General features: G+C 43.0%; 3 protein-coding genes across 3 annotated transcripts; 2 read left to right on the top strand and 1 right to left on the bottom strand.

Moving 5' to 3' along the window:
• Positions 1–1,449: 1,449 nt before the first annotated feature.
• Positions 1,450–4,289, bottom strand: LOC109524570 (gastrula zinc finger protein XlCGF57.1-like). Its single transcript, XM_019884538.1, has 2 exons — positions 3,877–4,289; positions 1,450–2,942 (listed from the first exon to the last, which is right to left on the bottom strand). The coding sequence occupies exons 1-2, from the start codon at positions 3,992–3,994 to the stop codon at positions 1,747–1,749; spliced, it is 1,314 nt and encodes a 437-aa protein (XP_019740097.1). The 5' UTR covers positions 3,995–4,289; the 3' UTR covers positions 1,450–1,746.
• Positions 4,290–4,681: 392 nt separating this feature from the next.
• On the top strand, positions 4,682–7,041 carry LOC109524557 (gastrula zinc finger protein XlCGF57.1-like). Its single transcript, XM_019884523.1, has 2 exons — positions 4,682–5,202; positions 5,593–7,041. Exons 1-2 carry the CDS (start codon positions 5,073–5,075, stop codon positions 6,936–6,938), a joined length of 1,476 nt encoding a protein of 491 aa, XP_019740082.1. The 5' UTR covers positions 4,682–5,072; the 3' UTR covers positions 6,939–7,041.
• An 843-nt stretch (positions 7,042–7,884) lies between these two features.
• On the top strand, positions 7,885–10,976 carry LOC109524555 (zinc finger protein OZF-like). The gene is made up of 2 exons (XM_019884520.1): positions 7,885–8,298; positions 9,222–10,976. The coding sequence occupies exons 1-2, from the start codon at positions 8,178–8,180 to the stop codon at positions 10,586–10,588; spliced, it is 1,488 nt and encodes a 495-aa protein (XP_019740079.1). The 5' UTR covers positions 7,885–8,177; the 3' UTR covers positions 10,589–10,976.
• The last annotated feature ends 82 nt before the right edge of the window (positions 10,977–11,058 follow it).

Here is an 11,058-nt window from a genome sequence, read left to right as displayed (position 1 = left end):
TCAGGTTTTCTCCCATATTACACCAGTTCAGGGTGTGCCCCGCCTACTGCCCGAAGAAGGCTGGGATGGGCTCCGGCATGCCCCGCGATCCTTGTGAGGATTAGCACATCAGAAAATTAATGGATGAATGAATAGACTCAAAAGATTGAATTGGCAGATTAAAAAGGGTGATCATAAGTATTGTGGAGTACAAAGTCAACACCAGATACAATTTTAAAAAACGTTTTAACTCACTAACAACTATCAGATATACATCCACCCACAAATACAAATAAATCACATCACAACAAAATAACCAAAATATATATTATAATACCACTCCACTAGAGTGCAAAGGGTGCAGTGTATCGGGCATGTTGTTTCTACGGTCAGATGCAGATAGTGTGCAAGGGGGTCAGAAAAAGAATAGCCCCGACACACATGTGCATTACAACTTATACTACAGCTACCATTGAAACACATGTAATATAGGCGTACATATTACTATAATTTAATACACTGTTGTTATATACATTTACAAAATAGATGACATTAAATGCAAAGCTCATGTTTTCGGAAAGAGGTTCAGAAAAAACTATAAAGAGGTGCAAAGATCATGTACAGTAACCATCACTAACTTTTTAAACAACATGAAGAATAGAAGTCCAAGATGGCGACCGAGTAGGCAGCCGTCAGCAAGTGCTCTCATGAGCCTTGCTTTTTTCGGTTGTTTTAGTGTTTGTTTTGTCAATTTGTGTTTGCTGTTGCGTCGTGTGGACCGGATGTGGATTATTTTTCAGCATTTTTGGCCACGACATTCATCAAGGAGGAGACTCAGTGCTTGGTGGTTGCGCCTTCTCGGCAGCATGGGTATACCAGCACTGTTTTTGATTGGGAGGAATGTCGGTGCCATTTGACTGTCATTGCTGGACAGCTCTGGGGCACTTGTGTTTATTTGCGCCTGTAATGGGCAGCATTTTACACAGCCCTGCTTTGTTCAGCGGAGAGATCGGTGCTGTTGCACGGTCTGCGGCTGGATGGATGCAAGGCTGAGGAGCCGACGATGAGAAGAAAGGAGCGTCAGCGCAGAGCGCCGATGCGGATGTGGAACTGGGAGTCGCAGCTTGGAGTTGAAGCCGATTACGTGGGACAGGAGATGTGAGACAATCTCTTTTGGACGCTACAACTTCGTGTTTGCATTTAAAACTTGGCTTGAAGCAGACGTGTGCACATTTTTAGCATGACGTCTGTGATCCACTGGTGAAAGGACACTTTGATCCTCTCCGCTTTCATCTCTAACTGCTTCAAACAACAAAGTGTATGCAGCAAAAGTGGTTAAGATTGCACGACTGTCTGTGTCTTATGTGTTGTGTTATATTGTTATTTTGACTTCAAGATGGCACCGCGAGAGTGGCTGCCTTTGCAGCAGTTCCTGTATTTTGTTCTTCTTCTTCCTTTCATAACTTTGCTGCTGTGAATTGGGTATTTCTCCATTGCGAGACTAACAAAGGATTTCTTATCTTAACATTAGAATAAATGAGGTGAGGTGGTATGAAGTTTAAAACGGAGAACAGGGGTGGTGGTATCCGTGGTGAACAGAGAGCGAAGATAGACTGATGTTTTGCCAATGAGTGATTCATAGACAACGACCAGTACATTTGTCTGCTTGAGTGAAAAGAGGGCCAATTCACCAAGGAGTCGTCGCTCAGTGGTACATTTGTACAGCTTACCACAAAGCCAATTTCTTCAGCCCGGAGATTGAAATCCTCATTGAGTGCTGCTCGCCTCGCCAGCACACTTGTGTTTCTTCACATTATCTTTACGAGAGAATCTTTTATCACAAACACGGCAACCGAATGGTTTTTCACCAGTGTGTGTCCTGGCGTGTCTTCCTAAATGTCCCTTCTGAGCAAATCTTTTACCACAAACCGAGCAGGAGAACTGCCTCTCCCCGGTGTGTATTCTCATGTGCCTTACAGAATCTGCCTTCAGAGTGAATCTTTGACCACAAACGGAGCAAGCAAAGGGTTTAGCTTCCGTGTGTGCTCCCATATGTCGAATTAAACGTTCCTTTGTGGAGAATCTTTGACCACAAACAGAGCAGACAAAAGATTTCTCTCCAGTGTGTATTTTTGTATGGTTAATTAAACTTGCCTTGACAGAGAATCTCTGTCCACACACTGGGCAGGCAAAGGGTTTCTCTCCAGTGTGTGTTCGAGTGTGTGTTCTTAAATGTCCCTTTTCAGAGAATCTTTTAGCGCACATGGAGCAAGAAAACGGTTTTTCCCCAGTGTGTGTTCTTTTGTGCCTGATTAAACTTATGCTGAAAGAGAATCTTTGGCCACAAACTGAGCAGACAAAAGGTTTCTCTCCAGTGTGTGTTCTTATGTGCCTTATTAGATCGGTCTTCATATGGAATCTTCTGCCGCAAACTGTGCAGGCAAATTTTTTCTCTCCACTGTGTATTCTCATGTGTACTTTCAAAGTATACTTTGAAATATAGCTTTTGCCACACTCAGGGCATTTCCAGCTCTTGTTGTCAGTGTGACAGGTCATATCACCTCTAGCATGTTCATTTTCATCATTGTCATCATCAGTCTGAGGATTGTGTGACGTTGCGTCATCACTATTTTGTGGCGGCGCTGAGAGGCAGTCTAATTGGGATCTTCCACAGTGATCTCCATCACTTTCTACAGCATCATCATTATCTTCACTCTTGACAATGACAGTCAATGGGAATTGGGTGATATCAGCCTCTTGGTCTTCCTCTTTCATGAAAGAGTGCCCTGGCTCTTCTTCCCAATCCATTTGGGAAGTCCAAGACTCGTCCTCCTCTTTAATGTCGGTTGTCTTGGGCTGTTCTTCCTCTTCAGGGTGGAAGCCTTCTTCATCCTCTTTTTCCTCTTTGATGTGGAGGTGCTCTGGCCCCAGCAGCTCAGGACAAAGAGTTTCTTCACTGACATCTGTGGGACACAAGAAGACACACATGGTTTGGCCCAGTGACAGTAGAAATTGATCGGAAATGTTATTAGAAGAGCAGCAAATGACTGTTGCTGCAATGGGATACAAGCCAGTGCAAGCCGTGAGCCAGTCCCAAGCTCAGAAAAATGCACAGGGTTGCATCACAAAGGGCATCTCGCATAAGTACGAGTCATGCAAAAGAAAGAGTTTGTTAAGAATGTCCTGGCTCTGGGGGTGAACTATCTTCAAGAGTTAAACAGTGCTTGAAGTTTCTGTTGAACCACATACACATTTCCGCCACTTGCCATCTCCCAAACAATTTCCTGATGAAACTAGATGATAGCAAAAACAATACCAATATAAAGCAGAATCAACACTACTTCACAAAATGTATTCAGTGGCAGATTATGTTTAAGTTTCAGTGTTCAGAAGGAACGTGAGCCTGTGGTTTCCTCTCGTGGTCATGATTCGGATCAACGTTTTTTTAATCTGAACATAAATGACATCGTGCAAAGCATTGAAATTCACATTATTTACAACTGACGCATACTGAATATTACATTTGCAATTATTCACTTCAGGAAGGCTAGAAAGGGTTGAGAGGGAGAGATAGGGGGAATGAAATCAAATTCCTGACATGAAACAAACACGACTAAATCATCTGGATGTAGTTCTGTCTTAGGCAAAGCAAAACAGGTTCTTAGCCAGTCATCAACACTTGATCATTCTGTGGCTGTACCTTCGATAACAGGTCGCTTCAGAGATTGGAGAGCACACCAAATATGCATTTTTACAGTCCACAACCCCAAAAAAACAGTATCTGGTTGGCTTTCAAACTCTACAGAGCAAGGAGTAATTTTTCTACAAGGTCACAGACCTGAAATATTTTTTGAAACTAGGGAATGAGGCTATCATAAAGGTAAAAAGTGAACAAACCCGCTCTGTGTATCGGAACTGGAGGCCTCTTCAAAAGAGCGTCCAGTCGTTGCAGCTCGTCGTCCTCTTTTGCTCCATTAAGTTCCCCCACGTACTCTGCAGTCATCGTCGCACACATTTTCTCACGATAATAACAACAATTCACACTCACACTTGATCGTAAGCGATGTGTCAAACGCGTCTCTTCGTTAGCGGCTAACAAGCTAACAAGCTAGCCCGAGAATCTCCACCGCGCAACGAGACGAAAAATGCCAGACACGGAGAATTCTTGGATGATATTCATTAAAATACTGCGTCGAGGCTTCAGTAGCTTCACGACTAATCCAGAGAGTTGTTTGATGAAGTGCCTGGATCACCACGTTTACGGATCTCCAACAGAACTTGTACGGCACGTCCACTTGGACAAAAATGTCCGCACGGAGCACGCAAAGAAACACGCTCAAACGTCAAGGGTGGAACCTGAGGACTGGGAGAATTTCGTCACGGGCCGCGCTATATTTTTAACCGTCGTGCAAGTGAAATACATTTTGTTGGGCCACAATACATTTAAATACAGTAATTTATTTTATTGTTCATAGTTGTATTTATTTATGAAAGGTTAGGAGATCTATAATCCTTAACTCTCATCTGTTTCGAGTACTAAAACATCAGCATCGTTTATTACTTGTGATGGATTCGTTTTCCAAATGCGGATAAGTTGTGAGCAAAATAAAAATACAACAGCAATGAGTAGGAGACATTATATTATCACGAAGTTAAATTATTTTATTATACAGACATATTGTTTTTTTTTTTTAAAAACGACCTGATCTTTCTTTCAGTGTTAATATGGTCTTTGAACGCTTTTCTTGTCCCCAACATTACTTAAAGCACCTAGTCTGACGTTTGTCCAAGTGCCTTTGCCGTACAACCTCTGAAACGGATTTATTTCTGTGTGCTGTTTACATTACCTGATTAGCCTTCCTAAATAGTTCGTCCGGAATTAGGAATGCACGTATTGAAGCCTTGACACAGTTAGTCCACCATCTCGTAATTTGTCATCCTCGTGTCAGAATAAACTCGTCTCGGCGCACGTTAAATCTTCTCGAGCTATTTTAGCCTAGCTCGCTAGCTGCTAACAAGGGTTCGCCTTTGTCAACGCCACATGCCAAGCAGACATCAAATGTGTGTCAAGTTTTGTGGTTATCCTGTAAAAAATGTTTGTAAAAGATGTGAAAGAAGAAAAGTACGAGATGGAACTTTGTGGAACAAGAGAGGAGAACGAGCGAGAAAGTGAACGCCTGAACGCTCATTTCAAGCAGCCTCAAGATGTGACAAACAGAGCAGGTTTGTAAACAATACTTCTTACCCTAGTTTAGCAACTCATTTCCAGAGGTAATATGTGTGCAAACCATGGTGCGTCTCAAGTCTTTTCCTTCAAATGTCACGTTTCGGTGGGAAACATATCTAGCTATAAATAACTAGAGTGTCAAATAAACCTGCTATGCATGCTTTTGGAATGTGGGAGGAAACTGGAGCATCAAGAGAAAACGCACATAGAGAACATGCAAACTCCATACATGGATGTCGCGGCTTGGAATCAAATCCTGCACCTCTGCACTCTCTCTCTCTCTCTCTCTGTTTTAAATCTCTCTGCACTTCGAACACAATATTAAAATGACAGCATGCAATTTGACTTAACCAAACCATGGGCATTTGTACTCTTGTGTCCTGCAGCCATATGTGAAAAATGCCATTGTCCTCAGCAACAGAAGCAAGAGTCACCTTGCGATAGAGAGAAAAAAGAGGAGGCGTGTCTGCACATTAAAGATGAAGAGGAGGAACCAGCACTCCCTCACAATAAAGAAGAAGAGGAGGCCTCCCACATACAAGAAGAGGCTGAGCCACAACTCTCCCATGTTAAGGAGGAAGAGCAGGAGGCCGATATCACCAAGTTCGTTCTGAGTGTTGTCCATTTGAAGTCAGATGGTGATGATGAATGTCAAGGTGAGGAGAACGGAGAGGTGGAGCCTCCAAGCAGCGGCTCAGCAGAAGGCCTTGGAGATCATGGGGGAGGATCACGAGCTGAGAGCCTCTTAGCTCCACTTTCAGACAGTGATGACATCATGTCACAGTCTCTTGACACGGAGGACGCACAGTCCAAAAGTTATAGGAAATGGCACACTGACAAGGCACACTGGAAATGCTTGCAGTGTGAGAAAACCTTTTGTTCAAAATGGGGTTTGAAAGTACACACAAGAATACACACTGGAGAGAAACTTTTTGCTTGCTCCATTTGTGAGAAACGGTTTACCCTGAAAACCGATTTAATAAGGCATACGAGAACGCACACTGGGGAAAAACCTTTTGTCTGCTCAATTTGTAGCAAAAGCTTCTCCGTCAAGAAGAGTTTAATCAGGCACACAAGAACACACACTGGGGAGAAGCCTTTTGCCTGCTCAGTTTGTGGTCAAAGATTTTCGGAGAAAGGAAATTTAACCAAACACATCATTACTCACACTGGAGATAAACCTTTTGCTTGCTCCGTTTGTGGTCAAAGATTCACTGAAAAGAGAAATTTAGGAAGACACGTCGTAGCGCACACTGGAGAGAAACATTTTGCCTGTACATTTTGTGGTCAACGATTCTCTGGAAAGAGCAGTTTAAGAGCGCACACAAAAACCCACACTGGAGACAAACCCTTTCCTTGCTCAGTTTGTGGTAAAAGATTCACTCGGATGACAGATTTGATGAGGCACACAAGAACGCACACTGGCGAGAAACCGTTTTCATGCTCAGTTTGTAGTAAAAGCTTTTCCCTGAAGGGACATTTAAGAACACACACAAAGACACACACTGGAGAGAAACAGTTTGCCTGCTCAGTTTGCAGTAAAAGATTTACTCTGAAGACAGATTTACTGAGGCACACAAGAACCCACACTGGCGAGAAACCGTTTTTATGCACGGTTTGTGGTAAAAAAATTCACTCAAAAATGCAGTTTGACAACGCACACAAGAACACACACCGGAGAGAAACCCTTTTTGTGCTCAACTTGTGGTCAAAGGTTCACCATGAAGACTGATTTGGTAAGGCACACAAGAACGCACACTGGAGAAAAACCTTTTGCCTGCTCTGTTTGTGGCGCGAGATTTACGATGAAGACAGATTTAACGAGGCACACCAGAACCCACACTAGGGAGAAACCTTTTACATGTTCAGTTTGCACAAAAGGATTTACTCTGACGACTGATCTATTAAGACACACAAGAACACATTCTGTGAATAAACCTTTTTCTTGCTCAGTTTGTAGTAAGAGATTCACTCTGAAGAGGTATTTAATAAGGCACACAAAAACGCATGCGGCGGAGTAACGTTTCACATGTTTGGTTTGCAATGAAAGATTTTAGGATCTTGTCAAGAGATATGTGTGTGCTGTGAAGAGCAGTCGTCTGAAGGCGTTCTGTCTGTGATAAGCTGGAAAACTGCGTACAGTATGTGATTCAGAATAAAATCAAACTGATTGTGGTGATGATGTCAAGGCAAATGTATGACAAAAATGAGTTTTTCATTGAGGAAAAGAAGGCAAGACGAGCTCTATTCATCTCTGATGCACAACTAGAGTCTTGGGATTGGCGGCGCTGGTGAGCAATGTCTGCCATTAAGTGGCGATCACTGTTACTTCAACTGAAGACTGCTCAGCTATAGTAAACCTTTTTTCTTTCAAAGATTATTCGATGACAATCGGTCAGTCATGACGACGATAAACCGAGGCAGGAACTCAAGCCTGAGATGAAAACGTGTCAGCGCAATCTGCGGGTCGTTCAGTGCGTGGGATGGGCCCTCACGAAAATAGACAGTCATCCACTTATCGTGTCTGCTTCAAAATAGAAGACGTAGTTTAGTCCTAATTCCTGCCGAAATCAATTCATTGTTTTGCTCATGCTAGTGTGTTGAAGAAAACAACATTTACCCACCCAACCATCATTTTCCTCCCGCTTTTAGTGCGTTTGTCCAAGTTGAGTTGCCGTACAACTTCCGTATACGTCTCGGGTGACCAAAAGCACGACACTAAAGAACTCAACTGAATTTGCACCGAACTTACGGAAGCCTCGACATAGTATGCCCATCACTACCTACCTGGAGTAAAATAACATGAATTAAATCTTCGTCTTGGAAAAAAACGTTCCACGTTGCGCGTTAACGCTTTTCTCACTAGCTTAGCTGTACTTGCTAACCGCTAACAAAGAGTCGCGCATATCGTCGATTTATCGCGAAGCAGAGCTCAAGTGCGACTGTAAAGCGTTGTGATTATCGTTGGAAAATGTGTGCAGAAATTGTGAAAAAAGAGTACGAAGAGGAACGCTGTGGAACAAAAGAGGAGAACGAGCGTCAACGACTGGATGCCGTTTTGAAGAAGCCTCAAGATGTGTTACGCGGAGCAGGTTGGGTCCGTTTTGTTGACTAACTTGTTCACTAACTCGTTTCATTTCGTAACAACATAACTGAGCCTATTGCTTAATTCTCGAAAATCCGGGATGTGTTGGAGGCAAACAGCGTTGTCAGCTCTGGGAGTTCTCTTTTTAAAATCTGATGGTGTCCCTTCATGACGATGTGGACCCCTGAGAATCCAGGTTGATGTTATTTTATTTGATTTCATTTCAGTTTTATTCCAGGCGAGGCGATTGACAACAAATTCTTATTTGCAATGCCAACTTGGCCTCGACAGCAGAGTAAGCAAAGCAAAAACCAACAACAAATACAAATAAAATACTGTACACGTACCACAAACGAGGCAAATGTGGTTACACTACACTTGTAATACTGTACTCTGTTACAGTGGTAAAAAAAACATATTACTCTTGCAAATGAGAATCTGTTTTCAAATGCCTTGCTTGGGTAAATAAATGGTTAATTAAAACAAAACAAAAATGCTTACATTAATTTTCTTTTGCACAGTGTCTTTTCCTAATCTCACTCAGCTGTGTGCACAATCTTCAACCTTTTAAAAAATGCCTGATGCCTGTGATGAGCGCAATCTGTTGACAAGTATTTTTGTATTTATAGTGACATAGGATTCGTAGTGCAACTTTACATCGTGCAATGCATAGTTTTTGGTTCTATTTTAAAATGCACTCAATCATGGTTTGTAATATGGGCAGCTGCTTGCCAGTGTGATAAGCTACAATTTTCATACGGTCTGATTAATCGACTAATTGCAAACATAATCGGTGATTAGTTTACCGTCACAATAATTGTTTATGGCAGCCATCTACCCTCATCCTCTCCCCAGCGTGCTGCCCTGCCAATGCTCAAACACATCCCGTTGCATTGTAAGAACATGTGTTTGGCTTCTTGTGTTTTTCAGACACCAGTGAAGAAGATCTTCATCTAGAGATGCAGGAGCCAGAGTTCTCTTCCGTTAAAGAGGAGGAGGAGGAGGAGGATGGACCCTCCCACATCAAAAAGGAAGAGGTGCCAGAGCCACGCCAAATTAAAGAGGAAGAGGAGCCACAGTGTCCTCACACGAAAGAGGGGACCAAACATGTGAAAGAGGAAGAGGAGCCAGACCCCCCTCATATTAAAGAGGAAGACCTGGAGTTAGATATTACAGAGTTCCCATCCACAGTCATTGTGAAGTGTGAAGATGATGACGACGACGACGATGGAGAAGGTGATCGAGAAGACTGTGGAGGATACCAACAAGACGGCCTCTTGGCTCCGCTGTCACACTGTCCTGACACTGGCCATTGCACTGATGAACACGCAGGAGGTCATGTGACAGGTCACACTGATAACCAACACGTGAAATGCTCTCAATGCAACAAAACCTTTTTCAACAAGTCCGCGTTGCGACGACACACCAGAACGCACAATCGAGACAAGTCTTTTGCCTGCTCAGTTTGTGGCAAAAGATTTACTCATAAGGGACATTTGAACATCCACATGCGGATGCACACGAAAGAGAAGCCTTTTTCCTGCTCACTTTGTGGCCTGAAAGTGACTCATAAGAGTACCTTAACGTATCACATGACAATTCACACCGGAGAGAAACCTTTTGTCTGCTCGGTCTGCAACTTAAGTTTCGGAAGACGTTCGTATTTGATCAAACACACACGAATACACACTGGGGAGAAACCCTTTTCCTGTTCAGTTTGTGATAAAAGATTCTGTATCAAGGCAGATTTAAAAAAACACACACGCACACACACTGGCGAAAAACCCTTTGCCTGTACAGTTTGTGGTAAAAGTTTCTCCTTAAAGGGGAGTTTAAGAACACACACACGGACACACACTGGGGAGAAGCCATTTGTCTGCTCAGTTTGTGGTAAAAGTTTCACTGTGAGAACGTGTTTAATAAGGCACACCCGGACGCATGATGGGGAGAAACCTTTTGCCTGTTCAATTTGTGGTAAACGATTCCACGTGAAGACATGTTTGACAAGGCACACACGAACGCACACCGGTGAGAAACCTTTTGCTTGCGCGGTCTGCGGCTTAACCTTCATTGATCGCACAGGATTGGTTCGACACACGAGAACACACACTGGGGAGAAACTGTTTTCATGCTCTGTTTGTGGTAAAAAGTTCACGCAAAGGTGCATATTGGAGAAACACATGAGAATACACACTGGTGAAAAACCATTCAGTTGTAGCCTGTGTGATAAGAGATTCACTCGTAAGGATCGCGTTAAGAGACACAAGTGCGCCGGTCAGAATAGCAGTGGGAAATGAAGCTTTGCAAAAAAATCTCAAGGAACTTTCACTTTGAGCCGAGATGGAAACACGTACACGTGATCCTATGCAAAGTACGGATCTTGAAGCAGCTTATGTTTCCTTTTCTAACTACCTTCTTGCCATGGGTGCTGCAAGGCCTAGGAGAGAGAGAGTGGGAGGAGCTTGAGAGGGTGGCCACATTATGCTCGGGGAAGCTCCGCAGTAGGAAAAGATTACACGTAACGACTGCTTCAGAATACTTTGGTGGTCTTGAGATTTTTTTTTTTTTTTAACCCAGTATCGATTCATGATGCCATGTGCCTGACTGAGAAAGCAGCCCCATTTGGTGCATTATCTTTGTACACTGCACAGGCAATTTTGATGGTACCCTTTTGTTTAAAATAAAGGTTTATTTGAAGGTTTATAACTGCTCTGACTACTCTGCTCACATCTGTGCATTTTCTCTTAGCATGACTCTACTTTTAATT

This window comes from Hippocampus comes, unplaced genomic scaffold (assembly GCF_001891065.2).
Source record: "Hippocampus comes isolate QL1 unplaced genomic scaffold, H_comes_QL1_v1.1 scaffold21, whole genome shotgun sequence".
In the NCBI taxonomy this organism is placed as follows: domain Eukaryota; kingdom Metazoa; phylum Chordata; class Actinopteri; order Syngnathiformes; family Syngnathidae; genus Hippocampus; species Hippocampus comes.
The sequence above is the reverse complement of the archived record's forward strand: the minus strand, read 5'-3'. Positions and strand labels throughout refer to the sequence as shown.